The sequence below is a fragment of the Glandiceps talaboti genome, chromosome 19 (assembly GCF_964340395.1).
Source record: "Glandiceps talaboti chromosome 19, keGlaTala1.1, whole genome shotgun sequence".
NCBI lineage: Eukaryota > Metazoa > Hemichordata > Enteropneusta > Spengelidae > Glandiceps > Glandiceps talaboti.
In genome coordinates this window covers 18,849,720-18,870,305 of record NC_135567.1, presented here as the reverse complement: position 1 = coordinate 18,870,305, position 20,586 = coordinate 18,849,720, and the positions used below count along the sequence as shown (strand labels likewise).

General features: G+C 35.9%; 1 protein-coding gene across 3 annotated transcripts; it reads right to left on the bottom strand.

Moving 5' to 3' along the window:
- Window positions 1-1,180: 1,180 nt before the first annotated feature.
- Window positions 1,181-20,158, bottom strand: LOC144450146 (metaxin-2-like). 3 transcript variants are annotated; one of them, XM_078140715.1, is made up of 9 exons: window positions 20,076-20,158; window positions 18,953-19,011; window positions 18,061-18,108; window positions 14,966-15,085; window positions 14,089-14,165; window positions 13,091-13,183; window positions 12,426-12,590; window positions 11,264-11,340; window positions 1,181-2,652 (listed from the first exon to the last, which is right to left on the bottom strand). In XM_078140715.1, exons 2-9 carry the CDS (start codon window positions 18,993-18,995, stop codon window positions 2,466-2,468), a joined length of 810 nt encoding a protein of 269 aa, XP_077996841.1. In that variant the 5' UTR covers window positions 18,996-19,011; window positions 20,076-20,158; the 3' UTR covers window positions 1,181-2,465. The 3 variants fall into 3 exon arrangements, with proteins under 3 accessions (XP_077996841.1, XP_077996840.1, XP_077996842.1); XM_078140714.1 differs by lacking the exon at window positions 20,076-20,158 and having other exon boundaries at window positions 18,953-19,071; XM_078140716.1 differs by lacking the exons at window positions 13,091-13,183; window positions 20,076-20,158 and having other exon boundaries at window positions 18,953-19,071.
- Between the last annotated feature and the right edge of the window lie 428 nt (window positions 20,159-20,586).

Sequence of the window (20,586 nt, the reverse complement as noted above, 5' to 3'; positions counted from 1 at the left end):
TAAGTAAGTTATGATATCGAATACCAGATTTAAAGTGGAAGACTTCCGTAATCTTAGTAGTCTTGCAATTTCATGATTTATGCAAGAAATTTAGCTCTATATCTGTGATTTTTCAAGTCCCAATGAAAGTTAGTTCTCAAAAAATGTTGCTCAAATGCCCGCCTCCTATTCTCAGCACATGAAAGCTTGCCCTCCTTGACGTCACTCAGCTTTCATGATCTCCTATAAACGCTGGATATGCACACCCAAAAAATAATAAACAACATTCGAACCCATATAACATTGCTATAATTACGCATCAGAAAGTTTACATACTTCATGATAAGCAATAGTAATATAAGTAAGTTATTATATCTAAAAAACTGTTTAAAAAAACATTATAGTTGCAGAGTTGCAGCTTTAACATCATACATTCAGAGAAAACAAGGTCCACAGTTTTTAATCATTGAAACTTAACTTTCAATTTAATATCAAGCAGTTATTTTTATTATCTTCAATTTTGATGTATTACTGAGTAAGTCCATACTTAATTCAAATCACAGCCCCCTCTATCATTAGACAGGGGGAGATAGAGAATGTTAATATGGAAATTATCTAATTTGCATATTCCAAACTCCACCAGGGGTGAACAAGTCATTTTGTGATGGTGGTGAACAAATCGTTTTGTGATGGTGGTCCCCGGACCAGTGCCTTAAAAAATCTAGTGGTCCTGCTGAAAGAATTAGTGGTCCAAGGTCCCGCTAATGTGAAACATTAAATCTTACCTATGAATCTGTATATTCAGACGACTTTTTAACATAGTTATCAACAGTAAGGTACTGGTCCGACGGACCAGACAAGGTAAAATTTGTGTGGTCCGCCCTAAAAAATTGCTAGTCCCGGACCCAGGACCGGTGGATTTGTTCACCCCTGTCCACATGAACATTAACTAGGCACTTTGAGTGGGGTGTGAAGGAATCCGTTTACATCAGCTGAGGTCACTTAAACAGATACAGAAACTATAAAAACTTCCAGGCAACTAAGACCCCTTATTTGGCTTATGCGTCCATAAGGTCACGTGCACTGAATAGTGGGTCAATCTGTTGACAAAAACTGAAGTGTGTAGTCGAAAAATTTCAAGTACAATTTTCAAGTTTATGTTTGGAACAAAAGTTTTTATTCAATACTTCTATCTCCTCATGTTCACACAAATCTTTAATTTTGCATTGTCATATAATATATGCAAATCTTTTGTCTTATTTAACATTTCTTCAATTCACCTACCCTTGTAGCAAAACCTACTAATACTATTTAGTAAGTCTCAAAATATTGGCCAATATTTTGGCAAATACCAAAAAAATGGGCAATTATTTGGCCAAATGGCAACTTTTTACATGGGTTAATTTTGAAAATGAAAGTGTCAAATGCAAGTTTATGTCATGATTTGATATGTCTACAGTAAGCAGCATATCTATCAACCCTTTATCAATCAAAAAAGATACCTTTCCAAAGTGGAATAGAATTTCCGAAAGTTTTCCGGAAGCTGTTATATGCAAATCGTTTGTCTTATTTAGCATTCCTTAAATTCATCTACCCTTGTAGACTGTTGACAGTCGTTCGTGCCTTTTTTGCTACATTTCATCTAAATCAAAGTCATCGCCTCGCTCCATAGCACTGGATAATGCATACTGATAGGAACTGCGATTGCCGAAGGCATGAACTGTGAGTGTCGACTCGAAGTCACTCGCTGATCAGTACGTGGTTATAGTATTGCTCCAGATCGGAGTGAGGCAACGACTTTAGTTTTAGATAAAACGTAGCAAAAAGACATGAATGACTTTCGACAGTCTACTACCCTTGTAGTAAAACCTTCTAATACTATGACAGAACCCCCATGACATATGACTGCAAGTGTGGTGTACTTGGGGTATATGCAGTGTAGTGTAGTCTGCGCCCGTACTTTCACGAGCGTAGCAAACACCTGACCTTATGATCCATAGACATAGTGGAACCACACTGTTGATACACTTTGAAATGAACTGAATACAGTGGAATTCATACAAACTTAGGCCAAAAAGAAGAAAGAATTGCTTCTGGTCAGGACAGCTTGTCTAAAGTGGTGTGACGACGCAATTTATTTTTTATTCTCAACAAACCTGTCACTCAATCTACTATTTATGGCAGTTACTGTTCTTTTTATTTAGTACTTTAGAGCAAGTGTGTATGTGGAGTAGATGTCATTTACTTGTTCATGACTGACTCTGCAGTTGTGTTCACTGAAGTAGGGAGGGTTATTTTTGTGTTTCCTCCAGATCTGCAGACTGCATGGGCTGGACGAAAAAAAGACGAGAGGGTATTTGAGTGATGTACCCAATGACCAGAAACAATTCTTTTTTATCTTCGGCCTTAACAAGCTATTCAAGCAAAATCCATTTCACTCCATAACACAAAAAAATAAAAATAAATTCTTTCAAAACAAATTTCTGTTAGTCTCCACCACCACCACCACCACCTAACTTGACTTTTTCTTCAAAATAATCTTTGTCAATTCGTTGGCAGAATGTGATCAGATTGTTGTATTTCTCAATGATTTCAGCAAATCTCTTATTTTTGAGTTGCGTTGTGAGTAGTGTATAAACATGACCAAAGACTAGGGCATCAAGTTCTGTTGGTCTGTAGGAGTGAATAACAGCACATAATTAGTCTTAGAGTACCTGATTGTTTGCTATTTGATCAAACAATCAATCAGTCAGTCAGTCAGTCAGTCAGTCAGTCAGTCAGTCAGTCAATCAATCAATCAATCAATCAATGTCAGTCAATCAATCAATCAGTCAGTCAGTCAATCAATCAATCAATCAATCAATCAGTCAGTCAGTCAGTCAGTCAGTCAGTCAGTCAATTAATCAATCAATCAATCAATCAATCAATGTCAGTCAATCAATCAATCAATCAATCAGTCAGTCAGTCAGTCAGTCAGTCAGTCAGTCAGTCAGTCAGTCAGTCAATCAATCAATCAATCAATCAATCAATCAATGTCAGTCAAACAATAAATCAATCAATCAATCAATCAATCAGCCAGTCAGTCAGTCCATCAATCAATCAATCAAGCTAGGCAGCCAGCTAGTCAGCCATCAGCCATTGATTTTTTCAAGTAGCAGGACATCATAAAATTGTTTTATAAATAACAATCCAAAATACCCCAATCCTCATCCATATATCCATTTTAAAGGAATTTGTGTTTAAAAATTCTTTGTTTCAAGCACCATCAGGGGTGAACAAATCCACTAGTCCTGGGTCAGGGACTAGCGATTTTTCTGAGTGGACCACACAAATTTTACCTTGTCTAGTCCGTGGGACCAGTACCTTACTGTTAATAACTATGTTAAAAAGTCGTCTGAATATACAGATTTATAGGCAAGATTTAATGTTTCACATTAGCGGGACCTTGGACCACTAATTCTTTCAGCAGGACCACTGGATTTTTTAAGGCACTGGTCCGGGGACCACCAGTTGACAAAATGATTTGTTCACACCTGACCATATATATATTGTTCTTTCTTTCAACCACTATATATCTATTGTTCTTTTGTTTCAAGCACTATATATCTATTGTTCTTTTGTTTCAACACCTATATATTTATTGTTCTTTTGTTTCAACACCTATATATCTATTATCCTTTCTTTCAACCCCTATATATCTATTGTTCTTTTGTTTCAACCCCTATATATCTATTGCTCTTTTGTGTCAAGTCCATTGTTCTTTTGTTTCAACCATTATGTATCCATTGTTCAACAGATCCTTACATCCCCCTTGTACGTAGTAATGCCTACTTTTCCCAATTTTATCACATGCTACTTTTAACATTAGTTATATGGTTCAAGTTATTAGCCTCGGATTCATATTGCAACACTGGATTTCTGTAAACTTATGTCACACAACACGTGTGAATAAACAACTCTAATTAACTTATATTTTAAATAATATTACAATTCCTATATCCTTAGTTGACATGTCATCCCAGTATACGATATATTACTCACAAAATACTGTATATTAAATGTATGTAGTCAGTTAGCACCAAACAAGAATATGCAGTGACATATGTGACCTGGGGTTGCATGAGTGCGCCCTCTGTGTTGCATGACTACATTGTAAACTTACATCTCTGTGTTACATGACTACACTGTAAACTTACGTCCCTGTGTTGCATGACTACACTGTAAACTTACATCTCTGTGTTACATGACTACATTGTAAACTTACGTCCCTGTGTTGCATGACTACATTGTAAACTTACATCTCTGTGTTACATGACTACACTGTAAACTTACATCCCTGTGTTGCATGACTACACTGTAAACTTACATCCCTGTGTTGCATGACTACACTGTAAACTTACATCTCTGTGTTACATGACTACACTGTAAACTTACATCCCTGTGTTGCATGACTACATTGTAAACTTACATCTCTGTGTTGCATGACTACACTGTAAACTTACATCTCTGTGTTGCATGACTACACTGTAAACTTACATCTCTGTGTTGCATGACTACACTGTAAACTTACATCTCTGTGTTACATGACTACACTGTAAACTTACATCTCTGTGTTGTATGACTACACTGTAAACTTACATCTCTGTGTTACATGACTACACTGTAAACTTACGTCCATGTGTTGCATGACTACACTGTAAACTTACATCTCTGTGTTACATGACTACACTGTAAACTTACATCTCTGTGTTACATGACTACACTGTAAACTTACGTCCATGTGTTGCATGACTACACTGTAAACTTACATCTCTGTGTTACATGACTACATTGTAAACTTACATCTCTGTGCTGCATGACTACACTGTAAACTTACATCTCTGTGTTGCATGACTACACTGTAAACTTACATCTATGTGTTGCATGACTACACTGTAAACTTACATCTCTGTGTTGCATGACTACATTGTAAACTTACATCTCTGTGCTGCATGACTACACTGTAAACTTACATCTCTGTGTTGTATGACTACACTGTAAACTTACATCTCTGTGTTACATGACTACACTGTAAACTTACATCTCTGTGTTGCATGACTACACTGTAAACTTACATCTCTGTGTTACATGACTACACTGTAAACTTACATCTCTGTGTTGCATGACTACACTGTAAACTTACATCTCTGTGTTGCATGACTACACTGTAAACTTACATCTCTGTGTTACATGACTACATTGTAAACTTACATCTCTGTGTTACATGACTACACTGTAAACTTACATATCTGTGTTGCATGACTACACTGTAAACTTACGTCCCTGTGTTGCATGACTACATTGTAAACTTACATCTCTGTGTTACATGACTACACTGTAAACTTACGTCCCTGTGTTGGATGACTACATTGTAAACTTAGATCACTGTGTTGCATGACTACACTGTAAACTTACATCTCTGTGTTGTATGACTACACTGTAAACTTACGTCCCTGTGTTGCATGACTACACTGTAAACTTACATCTCTGTGTTACATGACTACACTGTAAACTTACATCTCTGTGTTACATGACTACACTGTAAACTTACGTCCATGTGTTGCATGACTACACTGTAAACTTACATCTGTGTTGCATGACTACACTGTAAACTTACGTCTCTGTGTTGCATGACTACACTGTAAACTTACATCTCTGTGTTGCATGACTACACTGTAAACTTACATCTCTGTGTTGCATGACTACACTGTAAACTTACATCTCTGTGTTGTATGACTACACTGTAAACTTACATCTCTGTGTTGCATGACTACACTGTAAACTTACATCCCTGTGTTGTATGACTACACTGTAAACTTACATCTCTGTGTTGCATGACTACACTGTAAACTTACATCTCTGTGTTGTATGACTACACTGTAAACTTACATCTATGTGTTGCATGACTACACTGTAAACTTACATCTCTGTGTTGCATGACTACACTGTAAACTTACATCTCTGTGTTACATGACTACACTGTAAACTTACATCTCTGTGTTACATGACTACACTGTAAACTTACATCTCTGTGTTGCATGACTACACTGTAAACTTACATCTCTGTGTTGCATGACTACACTGTAAACTTACATCTCTGTGTTACATGACTACACTGTAAACTTACATCCCTGTGTTGCATGACTACACTGTAAACTTACATCTCTGTGTTACATGACTACACTGTAAACTTACATCTCTGTGTTACATGACTACATTGTAAACTTACGTCCCTGTGTTGCATGACTACATTGTAAACTTACATCTCTGTGTTACATGACTACACTGTAAACTTACGTCCCTGTGTTGGATGACTACATTGTAAACTTAGATCACTGTGTTGCATGACTACACTGTAAACTTAGATCACTGTGTTGCATGACTACACTGTAAACTTACATCTGTGTTGCATGACTACACTGTAAACTTACGTCCCTGTGTTGGATGACTACATTGTAAACTTAGATCACTGTGTTGCATGGCTACATTGTAAACTTAGATCACTGTGTTGCATGACTACACTGTAAACTTACATCTGTGTTGCATGACTACACTGTAAACTTACGTCCCTGTGTTGGATGACTACACTGTAAACTTAGATCACTGTGTTGGATGACTACACTGTAAACTTACATCACTGTGTTACATGACTACACTGTAAACTTAGATCACTGTGTTGGATGACTACACTGTAAACTTACATCTCTGTGTTACATGACTACACTATAAACTTAGATCACTGTGTTGGATGACTACACTGTAAACTTACATCTCTGTGTTACATGACTACATTGTAAACTTAGATCACTGTGTTGGATGACTACACTGTAAACTTACATCACTGTGTTACATGACTACATTGTAAACTTAGATCACTGTGTTGGATGACTACACTGTAAACTTACATCTCTGTGTTGGATGACTACACTGTAAACTTACATCTCTGTGTTGCATGACTACACTGTAAACTTACATCTCTGTGTTGTATGACTACACTGTAAACTTACATCTCTGTGTTACATGACTACACTGTAAACTTACATCTCTGTGTTGCATGACTACACTGTAAACTTACATCTCTGTGTTGCATGACTACATTGTAAACTTACATCCCTGTGTTGCATGACTACATTGTAAACTTACATCTCTGTGTTACATGACTACATTGTAAACTTACATCCCTGTGTTGCATGACTACACTGTAAACTTACATCTGTGTTACATGACTACATTGTAAACTTACATCTCTGTGTTGCATGACTACACTGTAAACTTACATCTCTGTGTTGCATGACTACACTGTAAACTTACATCTCTGTGTTGCATGACTACACTGTAAACTTACATCTCTGTGTTGCATGACTACATTGTAAACTTACATCTCTGTGTTACATGACTACATTGTAAACTTACATCCCTGTGTTGCATGACTACACTGTAAACTTACATCTCTGTGTTACATGACTACACTGTAAACTTACATCTCTGTGTTACATGACTACACTGTAAACTTACATCTGTGTTACATGACTACATTGTAAACTTACATCTCTGTGTTGCATGACTACACTGTAAACTTACATCTCTGTGTTGCATGACTACACTGTAAACTTACATCTCTGTGTTGCATGACTACACTGTAAACTTACATCTCTGTGTTGCATGACTACATTGTAAACTTACATCTCTGTGTTACATGACTACATTGTAAACTTACATCCCTGTGTTGCATGACTACACTGTAAACTTACATCTCTGTGTTGCATGACTACATTGTAAACTTACATCTCTGTGTTGCATGACTACATTGTAAACTTACATCTCTGTGTTACATGACTACATTGTAAACTTACATCTCTGTGTTACATGACTACATTGTAAACTTACATCCCTGTGTTGCATGACTACACTGTAAACTTACATCTGTGTTACATGACTACATTGTAAACTTACATCTCTGTGTTGCATGACTACACTGTAAACTTACATCTCTGTGTTGCATGACTACACTGTAAACTTACATCTCTGTGTTGTATGACTACACTGTAAACTTACATCCCTGTGTTGCATGACTACACTGTAAACTTACATCTCTGTGTTGCATGACTACACTGTAAACTTACATCTCTGTGTTACATGACTACACTGTAAACTTACATCTATGTGTTGCATGACTACACTGTAAACTTACATCTCTGTGTTGCATGTCTACACTGTAAACTTACATCTATGTGTTACATGACTACACTGTAAACTTACATCACTGTGTTGCGTGACTACACTGTAAACTTACATCTCTGTCTTGCATGACTACACTATAAACTTACATCTGTGTTACATGACTACACTGTAAACTTACATCTCTGTGTTACATGACTACACTGTAAACTTACATCTCTGTGTTGCATGACTACACTGTAAACTTACATATCTGTGTTACATGACTACACTGTAAACTTACATCTCTGTGTTGCATGACTACATTGTAAACTTACATATCTGTGTTACATGACTACATTGTAAACTTACATCTCTGTGTTGCATGACTACACTGTAAACTTACATCTCTGTGTTGCATGACTACACTATAAACTTACATCTGTGTTACATGACTACACTGTAAACTTACATCTCTGTGTTACATGACTACACTGTAAACTTACATCTCTGTGTTGCATGACTACACTGTAAACTTACATCTCTGTGTTACATGACTACACTGTAAACTTACATCTGTGTTGCATGACTACACTGTAAACTTACATCTCTGTGTTACATGACTACACTGTAAACTTACATCTCTGTGTTACATGACTACACTGTAAACTTACATCTCTGTGTTACATGACTACACTGTAAACTTACATCTGTGTTACATGACTAAACTGTAAACTTACATCTCTGTGTTACATGACTAAACTGTAAACTTACATCTCTGTGTTGCATGACTACACTGTAAACTTACATCTCTGTGTTACATGACTACACTGTAAACTTACATCTCTGTGTTACATGACTACACTGTAAACTTACATCTATGTGTTGCATGACTACACTATAAACTTACATCTCTGTGTTGCATGACTACACTGTAAACTTACATCTCTGTGTTGCATGACTACACTGTAAACTTACATCTCTGTGTTGCATGACTACACTGTAAACTTACATCTCTGTGTTACATGACTACACTGTAAACTTACATCTATGTGTTACATGACTACACTGTAAACTTACATCTCTGTGTTACATGACTACACTGTAAACTTACATCTCTGTGTTACATGACTACACTGTAAACTTACATCTCTGTGTTACATGACTACACTGTAAACTTACATCTCTGTGTTGCATGACTACACTGTAAACTTACATCTCTGTGTTACATGACTACACTGTAAACTTACATCTCTGTGTTACATGACTACACTGTAAACTTACATCTCTGTCTTGCATGACTACACTGTAAACTTACATCTCTGTGTTACATGACTACACTGTAAACTTACATCTCTGTGTTGCATGTCTACACTGTAAACTTACATCTATGTGTTACATGACTACACTGTAAACTTACATCACTGTGTTGCGTGACTACACTGTAAACTTACATCTCTGTCTTGCATGACTACACTATAAACTTACATCTGTGTTACATGACTACACTGTAAACTTACATCTCTGTGTTACATGACTACACTGTAAACTTACATCTCTGTGTTTCATGACTACATTGTAAACTTACATCTCTGTGTTGCATGACTACACTGTAAACTTACATCTCTGTGTTGCATGACTACACTATAAACTTACATCTGTGTTACATGACTACACTGTAAACTTACATCTCTGTGTTACATGACTACACTGTAAACTTACATCTCTGTGTTACATGACTACACTGTAAACTTACATCTCTGTGTTACATGACTACACTGTAAACTTACATCTCTGTGTTGTATGACTACACTGTAAACTTACATCTCTGTGTTGCATGACTACACTGTAAACTTACATCTCTGTGTTACATGACTACACTGTAAACTTACATCTCTGTGTTACATGACTACACTGTAAACTTACATCTCTGTGTTGCATGACTACACTGTAAACTTACATCTCTGTGTTACATGACTACACTGTAAACTTACATCTCTGTGTTACATGACTACACTGTAAACTTACATCCCTGTGTTGCATGACTACACTGTAAACTTACATCTCTGTGTTGCATGACTACACTGTAAACTTACATCTCTGTGTTGCATGACTACACTGTGAACTTACATGCTGTGTTGCATGACTACACTGTAAACTTACATCTCTGTGTTGCATGACTACACTGTAAACTTACATGCTGTGTTACATGACTACACTGTAAACTTACATCTCTGTGTTGCATGACTACACTGTGAACTTACATGCTGTGTTACATGACTACACTGTAAACTTACACCTCTGTGTTGTATGACTACACTGTAAACTTACATTTCTGTGTTGCATGACTACACTGTGAACTTACATGCTGTGTTACATGACTACACTGTAAACTTACATCTCTGTGTTGCATGACTACACTGTGAACTTACATGCTGTGTTACATGACTACACTGTAAACTTACATCTCTGTGTTACATGACTACACTGTAAACTTACATCTCTGTGTTACATGACTACACTGTAAACTTACATCTCTGTGTTGCATGACTACACTGTAAACTTACATCTGTGTTGCATGACTACACTGTAAACTTACATCTCTGTGTTGCATGACTACACTGTAAACTTACATCTCTGTGTTACATGACTACACTGTAAACTTACATCTCTGTGTTACATGACTACACTGTAAACTTACATCTCTGTGTTACATGACTACACTGTAAACTTACGTCCCTGTGTTGCATGACTACACTGTAAACTTACATTTCTGTGTTACATGACTACACTGTAAACTTACATCTCTGTGTTGCATGACTACACTGTAAACTTACATCTCTGTGTTGTATGACTACACTGTAAACTTACATCTATGTGTTGCATGACTACACTGTAAACTTACATCTCTGTGTTACATGACTACACTGTAAACTTACATCTCTGTGTTGCATGACTACACTGTAAACTTACGTCTCTGTGTTACATGACTACACTGTAAACTTACATTTCTGTGTTACATGACTACACTGTAAACTTACGTCCCTGTATTGCATGACTACAAATGATAGCAATGAGATTCACTCACCTATCAAGGAAGAAGAAATATTGATCATCCAATCTGTCGGACAACGCCTTACAACACATATCAACTTCTTCATAAACCTGTTATCAGAGATATTTTTTATAATTAGCAGCAGTTTTCAGGATCTAAATATTATAAGCCAAATAATAATTTCAAAAAACAAAAATTTATCTGACTTTACACAACATTTGTAACTGTGATGAACACTGCGCAATGCATTAGGGGTAATAATTTAGCAGCAATTTGTTAAAGGGGCAACAAGCTGAGTTTTTAACCTTTCTACTCATGTGAAAATATCCTAAGAACCTGATTGGTCAAAATGAGGACTGATTACATTACTATTTGATTATTCAAATGAAGTCATTATGTAAATGAACATGTGAGTGTTTTGGTTGTTTTTAGTAAGCATAATTCTTCAATCAATGAATCAATGAATCAATGAATCAATGAATGAATGAATGAATGAATGAATGAATGAATCATCGGAATCAATCAATCAATCAATTAATCCGAAAATTTACAGAGCACCTGTATTCAATACAAAGTAAAGTTCATAGGCACTGTACAGTTAAATATTGAAAATAAGTGAACAAGTACATGTAGGCTTTAAGGTCCTGAAGGCATTAACTGTGGGTGTCTGTCAAAGCTCAAGTGGCAATTTATTCCAAGGACACACTAGTGTGGCATGTGAGAAAACACAGCCACAGAAGGAATTCTTAGATCGAACTTTACCATTTATTTGAATTTTTACGGTACATGTATATTGTTCTATTTTCAGTACAGGTATTTGATTGTTGGGTATCTAACCCATATTTATCTTGCCTATAGATAATATGAAGTTTGTCAAAGAATTGCTATTCAAAACATCATCTTACATACCTGTTCAAGTGTCTTGAAGTCACTCTATCATCTCACATACCTGTTCAAGTGTCTAGGAAGCCACTCTATCATCTTACATACCTGTTCAAGTGTCTAGGAAGCCACTCTATCATCTCACATACCTGTTCAAGTGTCTAGGAAGCCACTCTATCATCTCACATACCTGTTCAAGTGTCTTGGTAGTCACTCTTTCATCTCACATACCTGTTCAAGTATCTAGGAAGCCACTCTATCATCTCACATACCTGTTCAAGTGTCTAGGAAGCCACTCTATCATCTCACATACCTGTTCAAGTGTCTTGGTAGTCCATCCAGTTGACCGTAGTAACTTGTAGACCTCCCACTGTTTACTGTAAGCTAGGATATGATTCAATGGCCATGGATAGGGAGAACCATAGCGTGGTCTGGTGATCTCTTTAACAGTTGAACTGTCGTACCAAGAAATATACAGCTATAGACAAAGAACAGATAAAGTCATTTCATTGAATTTTCATCGTTGTAAAACACAGCCTCTTTTACGACACCGTCCATATGTGGTGTGGCTTCTCTCTTTTAAGGCAATGTCCAAGCGTACAAAGCGTACAACTGCTGACATCAGACCGTGGACAAACGGAACCTGTTACAAACAGGGAAAGTAAACAACTGAACTCGGTTAATAACACTTGGCATATTGGAAGTACAGAGATTTGTAATACATTCAATCATTTTAATAAGAACAGTTGTATGGTCATTTTACATAATAATTCACGTTCACAAACAAATTTGAAGCTTCCCTGACATTTCATGTACATGCAAAGAAACCATAAACTCGTTCTTATCTTATGGAATGCAGAATAAACTTTATTTGTCTGGTGTTTGCTGTCAAACTTACGGTCTCACTATGCATTACTCTGCTTTCTAGCTGTTGTTCACTATATTTTAACCTTTGACCTTTAACCTCTGAGTCCTTACCTCTGCTTTATGTAAAGTGCTGACAATTAATGACATGTATGATTTCATTTCAGCTTTCTGGCTCAAATCCATATCCTCTGATAACGACTTTCCCTGGAGTAAACAAACAGACAAACAGACAGACAAACAAACAAACAAACAAACATATTATAATAGTGTGTAAATTGAGAACTTGAAGCTTTCTGACTTACATGTATGTCTCCTGATAACAATTTTCCCTGGGGTCAACAAACAACAAACAAACATTCCCTTGTGTGAATCAAAGGAGCACAGGAACTTGTCACATCAGTCACATGGAGCACAGTAATCTGTAACATGCGACAAAATAACTTGTACCACAATAACTTGTAACACAGTAACATTCAACACAGTAACTTGTACCACAGTAACTTGTAACACAGTTATGCGTAACTTGTAACATGGAACACAGTAACTTGTAACCTGTAACACAGGAGTAACTTGTAACATGGAACACAGTAACTTGTAACACAGTTACGAGTAACATGTAACACTGTAACTTGTAACACAGTTACGAGTAACATGTAACACTGTAACTTGTAACAGTTACGAGTAACTTGTAACATTGAACACAGTAACCTGTAACACAGTTACGAGTAACTTGTAACATGTAACACTGTAACTTGTAACAGTTACAAGTAACTTGTAACATGGAACACAGTAACCTGTAACACAGTAACTTGTAACATGCCACACAGTAACTTGGAACATGTCAGTAACATGTAACACAGTAACTTGTAACATGTCACACAGTAACTTGTAACATGTCACACAGTAACTTGTAACATGGAACACAGTAACATGGAACACAGTAACTTGTAACTTGTAACACAGTAACCTGTAACACAGTTATGAGTAACTTGTAACATGCCACACAGTAACTTGTAACATGTAGCACAAAAATAAATAGTTAATATTTTGTTTAAACAAAGGCCAGAATTTTAACATCAGACATGTCAATCAGATCAGAACTTACTTACCCTTAGTGCATAAAATTCCAATATTGGTTCAAACTCAGCTACAATATGTTGACCAGATTTTACGAAAGGAATTCCGCCTGTAAGTAAAAATATGAAGTGATGTAATTTGTGTATGGGATACAAATTAATAAATTTACATCAGAAAGAGAGAGAGAGAGAGAGAGAGAGAGAGAGAGAGAGAGAGAGAGAGAGAGAGAGAGAGAGAGAGAGAGAGAGAGAGAGACAGAGACAGAGACAGACAAACAGACAGACAAACAGACAGCCAGACAGACAGACAGACAGACAGATCGACTGAACCATAACATTACATTTTCTTATGGGAAGGAAAAATCAGACTCACACATCCATGTATACATTGTACTGCTACATGCAGAAAATACAGACATGTGGCATACAGAAAATACAGAACTGCGACATGCAGAAAATACAGACCTGTGGCATACAGAAATACAGACCTGTGGCATACAGAAAATACAGACCTGTGGCATACAGAAAATACAGACCTGTGGCATACAGAAAATACAGACCTGTGGCAAACAGAAAATACAGATCTACTACATGCAGAAAATAGAGCATTGACATGCAATAAATAGACCTGTGACATGCAACAAATATGGACCTGTGACAGAGAAATTACAGACCTTTGACATGCAACAAATACAGACCTGTGACATACAGAAAATACAGACCTATGACATGCCTGTGTACACTGTCACATCAATGTATTTCCAGTATACCCACAGCAATGTAGTAATATAGCCACACCTTTGTTGACAGTCCTGTGGCTACAGCACTGTTACAACCCATTGCTGTCTTGGGTACCACAGTCCTGTTACAGAGGTGAAATTTTATTTGGTGTGTAATACAAGTTACTTACCAGATGGAGACATATGTTCTGCATTTGATTTTAATCTTAACTTGAATTTGATATTGCACATCTGTAGAAATGTCTTGACTGCCAGACAGTTAGCCGTCTCGGGTAACAATATCTGTTGAACTACAGATAACAGTCAAAACATAAATAAGTCTTGTCTGTTCAAATACATAGACCCTATGACAATAATGTCCTACAATATTAGCAATACACAATATTACTTATTAGCAATACACAATATTACTTATTAGCAATACACAATATTACTTATTAGCAATACACAATATTACTTATTAGCAATACACAATATTACTTATTAGCAATACACAATATTACTTATTAGCAATACACAATATTACTTATTAGCAATACACAATATTAGCAATACACAATATTACTTATTAGCAATACACAATATTAGCAATACACAATATTAGCAATACACAATATTAGCAATACACAATATTAGCAATACACAATATTAGCAATACACAATATTAGCAATACACAATATTAGCAATACACAATATTACTTATTAGCAATACACAATATTAGCAATACACAATATTAGCAATACACAATATCACTATTAATTCATCTATATTAGCCATCTCTGGTTATAATATCTGTTGAACTCCAGAAAACTGATCAAACACAAACAATAGTTGTACTCTGTGTTTATTTTAGTTAGATGATAGCTCAGTTTCCACTGTAGTAACAATAGATTTAGTATCTGGCTAACTTAGTTAGTTAGATGATAGCTCAGTTTCCACTGTAGTAACAATAGATTTAGTATCTGGCATGGCTAACTTAGTTAGTTAGATGATAGCTCAGTTTCCACTGTAGTAACAATAGTTTTAGTATCTGTCTATCTTAGTTAGTTAGATGATAGCTTAGTTTCCACTGTAGTAACAATAGTTTTAGTAACTGGCTATCTTAGTTAGTTAGATGATAGCTTAGTTTCCACTGTAGTAACAATAGTTTTAGTATCTGCCATGGCTATCTTAGTTAGTTAGCTGATAGCTGAGTTTCCACTGTAGTAACAATAGTTTTAGTATCTGCCATGGCTATCTTAGTTAGTTAGCTGATAGCTGAGTTTCCACTGTAGTAACAATAGTTTTAGTATCTGGCTATCTTAGTTAGTTAGATGATAGCTCAGTTTCCACTGTAGTAACAATAGTTTTAGTATCTGTCTATCTTAGTTAGTTAGATGATAGCTGAGTTTCCACTGTAGTAACAATAGTTTTAGTATCTGGCTATCTTAGTTAGTTAGATGATAGCTCAGTTTCCACTGTAGTAACAATAGTTTTAGTATCTGCCATGGCTATCTTAGTTAGTTAGATGATAGCTCAGTTTCCACTGTAGTAACAATAGTTTTAGTATCTGTCTATCTTAGTTAGTTAGATGATAGCTCAGTTTCCACTGTAGTAACAATAGTTTTAGTATCTGGCTATCTTAGTTAGTTAGATGATAGCTCAGTTTCCACTGTAGTAGTAACAATAGTTTTAGTATCTGTCTATCTTAGTTAGTTAGATGATAGCTGAGTTTCCACTGTAGTAACAATAGTTTTAGTATCTGCCATGGCTATCTTAGTTAGTTAGATGATAGCTCAGTTTCCACTGTAGTAACAATAGTTTTAGTATCTGTCTATCTTAGTTAGTTAGATGATAGCTGAGTTTCCACTGTAGTAACAATAGTTTTAGTATCTGTCTATCTTAGTTAGTTAGATGATAGCTCAGTTTCCACTGTAGTAAGAATAGTTTTAGTATCTGGCTATCTTAGTTAGTTAGATGATAGCTCAGTTTCCACTGTAGTAACAATAGTTTTAGTATCTGTCTATCTTAGTTAGTTAGATGATAGCCCAGTTTCCACTGTAGTAACAATAGTTTTAGTATCTGCCATGGCTAACTTAGTTAGTTAGATGATAGCTCAGTTTCCACTGTAGTAAGAATAGTTTTAGTATCTATCTTAGTTAGTTAGATGATAGCTGAGTTTCCACTGTAGTAACAATAGTTTTAGTATCTGGCTATCTTAGTTAGTTAGATGATAGCTGAGTTTCCACTGTAGTAACAATAGTTTTAGTATCTGGCTAACTTAGTTAGTTAGATGATAGCTGAGTTTCCACTGTAGTAACAATAGTTTTAGTATCTGGCTAACTTAGTTAGTTAGATGATAGCTCAGTTTCCACTGTAGTAAGAATAGTTTTAGTATCTGTCTATCTTAGTTAGTTAGATGATAGCTTAGTTTCCACTGTAGTAACAATAGTTTTAGTATCTGGCTATCTTAGTTAGTTAGCTGATAGCTTAGTTTCCACTGTAGTAACAATAGTTTTAGTATCTGGCTAACTTAGTTAGTTAGATGATAGCTCAGTTTCCACTGTAGTAACAATAGTTTTAGTAACTGGCTATCTTAGTTAGATGATAGCTGAGTTTCCACTGTAGTAACAATAGTTTTAGTATCTGTCTATCTTAGTTAGTTAGATGATAGCTCAGTTTCCACTGTAGTAACAATAGTTTTAGTATCTGGCTAACTTAGTTAGTTAGATGATAGCTGAGTTTCCACTGTAGTAACAATAGTTTTAGTATCTGTCTATCTTAGTTAGTTAGATGATAGCTCAGTTTCCACTGTAGTAACAATAGTTTTAGTATGTCTATTTTAGTTAGATGACTATATGCCTGGTATTTGTTTATTTGTTTACTTTGCATTGAGTGTAAACTAATTTGTTTATTTGTTTACTTTTTATTGTGGGTAAACTAATTGTTTAGTTGTTTACTTTGCATTGTGGGTAAACTAATTTGTTTACTTTGCATTGTGGGTAAACTAATTTGTTTACTTTGCATTGTGGGTAAACTAATTGTTTACTTTGCATTGTGGGTAAACTAATTTGTTTACTTTGCACTGTGGGTAAACTAATTTGTTTATTTGTTTACTTTTTATTGTGGATAAACTAATTGTTTAGTTGTTTACTTTGCATTGTGGGTAGACTAATTTGTTTACTTTGCATTGTGGGTAAACTAATTTGTTTACTTTGCATTGTGGGTAAACTAATTTGTTTACTTTGCATTGTGGGTAAACTAATTTGTTTATTTTTACCTACCTTCATACGGCTGATACAATAATGCAGTATCTGGTAAAGTGTCTTGTCCTGTAAATAAATAAATAAACATTACAATATTTACAATTCAATATTAATATCTCTTACTTTAACTAATTTGGTACAAATTTAGTATATTGGAATGATTGTGTAGTGTGCATATACAATACATTTGAATTTACTAATACAGACATGGCTGTAGGTTCACGAACAACGAGTCTATCTGTCTGTCTATCACCTCTTTATGTCTGAACGTGTCTGTCTGTCTATCACCTCTCTATATGCCTGAACAACGGGTCTGTCTGTCTATCACCTCTCTATGTCTGTACAATGGGTCTGTCTGTCTATCACCTCTCTATGTCTGAACAACAGGTCTGTCTGTCTATCACCTCTCTATGTCTGAACAACAGGTCTGTCTGTCTATCACCTCTCTATGTCTGAACAACAGATCTGTCTGTCTATCACCTCTCTATGTCTGAACAACAGGTCTGTCTGTCTATCACCTCTCTAGACTCTATATCTGAACAACGGGTCTGTCTGTCTATCACCTCTCTATGTCTGAACAACGGGTCTGGCTGTCTATCACCTTTCTATGTCTGAACGGGTCTGTCTGTCTATCACCTCTCTATGTCTGTACAACGGGTCTGTCTGTCTGTAACCTCTCTATGTCTGAACAACGGGTCTGTCTGTCTATCACCTCTCGATGCCCGAAGTGGCAAAATCCAAACCAACAACAACAATACAGCTTACGGATTCAGAGAATTGGAGCGATTTTTCTGTCAGTTTTCTGTGACGGTGGATGGACGGACATCCAATCCATCGACCTTTGCCAAACAAGAGTCAATACATCGAAACTAGAGGATATATCATTTGTTTACAACGATCGTGAACTTACCTGCCATTTGACTGGTGACAGCTTGGTCCACTAACGTTGCCATTCTGAGATGTTTTCACCTGCAACAACAACAGAATCTAAGTTCGTGACAAGACTCACGCCGTACAGCTGATATTAGGTCAAAGGTCATACCACCGTGTAGAGCGCCCTCTTAGAAAAAGTTTATAAGAACGTAAGGTAGGATACGATATAAAATACCCCCCCCCCCCCCTCCCGCGCGTTTTCAGTCCGAGACCAAAACAGTTCAAAATAGCTGACGATTCGGGAGTAACCCTTCTGAGAACTAAATCCTGAAACTACTAAAAGTGTAAAAATAGGTTTACGCTGTTATAGTTTGTATAAATTGGAGATGATTGTGAACGATATACACAGTAATGAGTAAGTATCGCCTACGATTTCTCCAAGTCCGTGGATGGGTAAATTTGTCTGAAATTGTTCTCATAGCTATGATAAACATGTCGTTATTGATCAATTTATGTCAAAACTGTGAAATGACTATTATTGTCTTTCTGTAGATTAATTATTTTTTTTAAATATAGTCAAAGAAACTACCTCATAAATTACTAAGTTAACGATAAAACTGCCCCGTAAAACTGTATATAAATTAAAAATTACAGTACTAATACACAACTGATATAACTTGTTGAAGAAATCCGTGTATATGAATGTCAATAATATATATGACCTGCTATTATAATTTAATTATAATATTGGCTGTTTTCCTACCCGCTGTTTAGTACAAATCCCACCAACCCCCACCAAGTGCCACGCTATGCAGCCAGCACTCATCAAAAAGCCTGAAAGGACTGAACAACACGACGTATATTACAATCTACCACAGACCCTCTATACAGATACGCAATTATGAAAACGAAAGAATTTCATGAAGTTAACTTGTGAGTTAGTCCACACATCTATACAGTTAATAACTAGCCGACCAAATTCAACGACCTGTTATATTCAATCTACAGAACACGATGAATGATATAACAATCATCATTATTTGCTAATGAACTAATTTCTTAACCAATCACAATAAAGGATAGATTCATTCATTATGTCAATGTGTAAATGTCCACTAACCAATTATATTACAGTTTAGATATACGAGTCGTCTACTGACCTTAGTTGACCTAATCATAAACAGTTAGATATGCATTGCAGTTGACACGTCACCGGTAGTAACTTCACGAGCAAACGTTTACAATTACTGCCATTTTTGTTTAAGCTGAAAAAATCAATAACACGCTGGTATGAAGGTAAATTATTAAAATAGAAAATGATTTTCCCGTTCAAACCAGTGAATGAATTGTATATGACTGGAATGTTACCAGGTCAATAAAACTGCGAAGCTAATATGTTACCAGTTTCTCATTGTATCAAAGTGACCTTAGATCACGATTTACGTGTTATACACGATACTATAATTTACACATCGTCGGCGTCGCCATTTTGAGAGCACATGCAGACATCTTTAAGAGACATAGATGTTCCAAAAAAACCTCAAGTTTTAGAAGATGCCACCTTGAAGCACAAGATAAATGACAGCAAGTAATAGCGAGGCTGCTGGTCTAAATATGACTGCTACACTACAGTCGTCAACCGAGTCTACTAGGTGAGTCCCGGTTCATACT

What these genes read in the sequence shown, in the direction of transcription:
- LOC144450146 (XM_078140715.1), bottom strand. Translation starts at nt 18,995, where the DNA reads ATGGCAACGTTAGTGGACCAAGCTGTCACCAGTCAAATGGCAG. An exon ending in ATTGTATCAGCCGTATGAAG is followed by an intron (nt 15,086 to 18,060) that starts GTAGGTAAAAAT and finishes TGTTATCTGTAG; the next exon opens with TTCAACAGATATTGTTACCC. An exon ending in AGAACATATGTCTCCATCTG is followed by an intron (nt 14,166 to 14,965) that starts GTAAGTAACTTG and finishes TTTTACTTACAG; the next exon opens with GCGGAATTCCTTTCGTAAAA.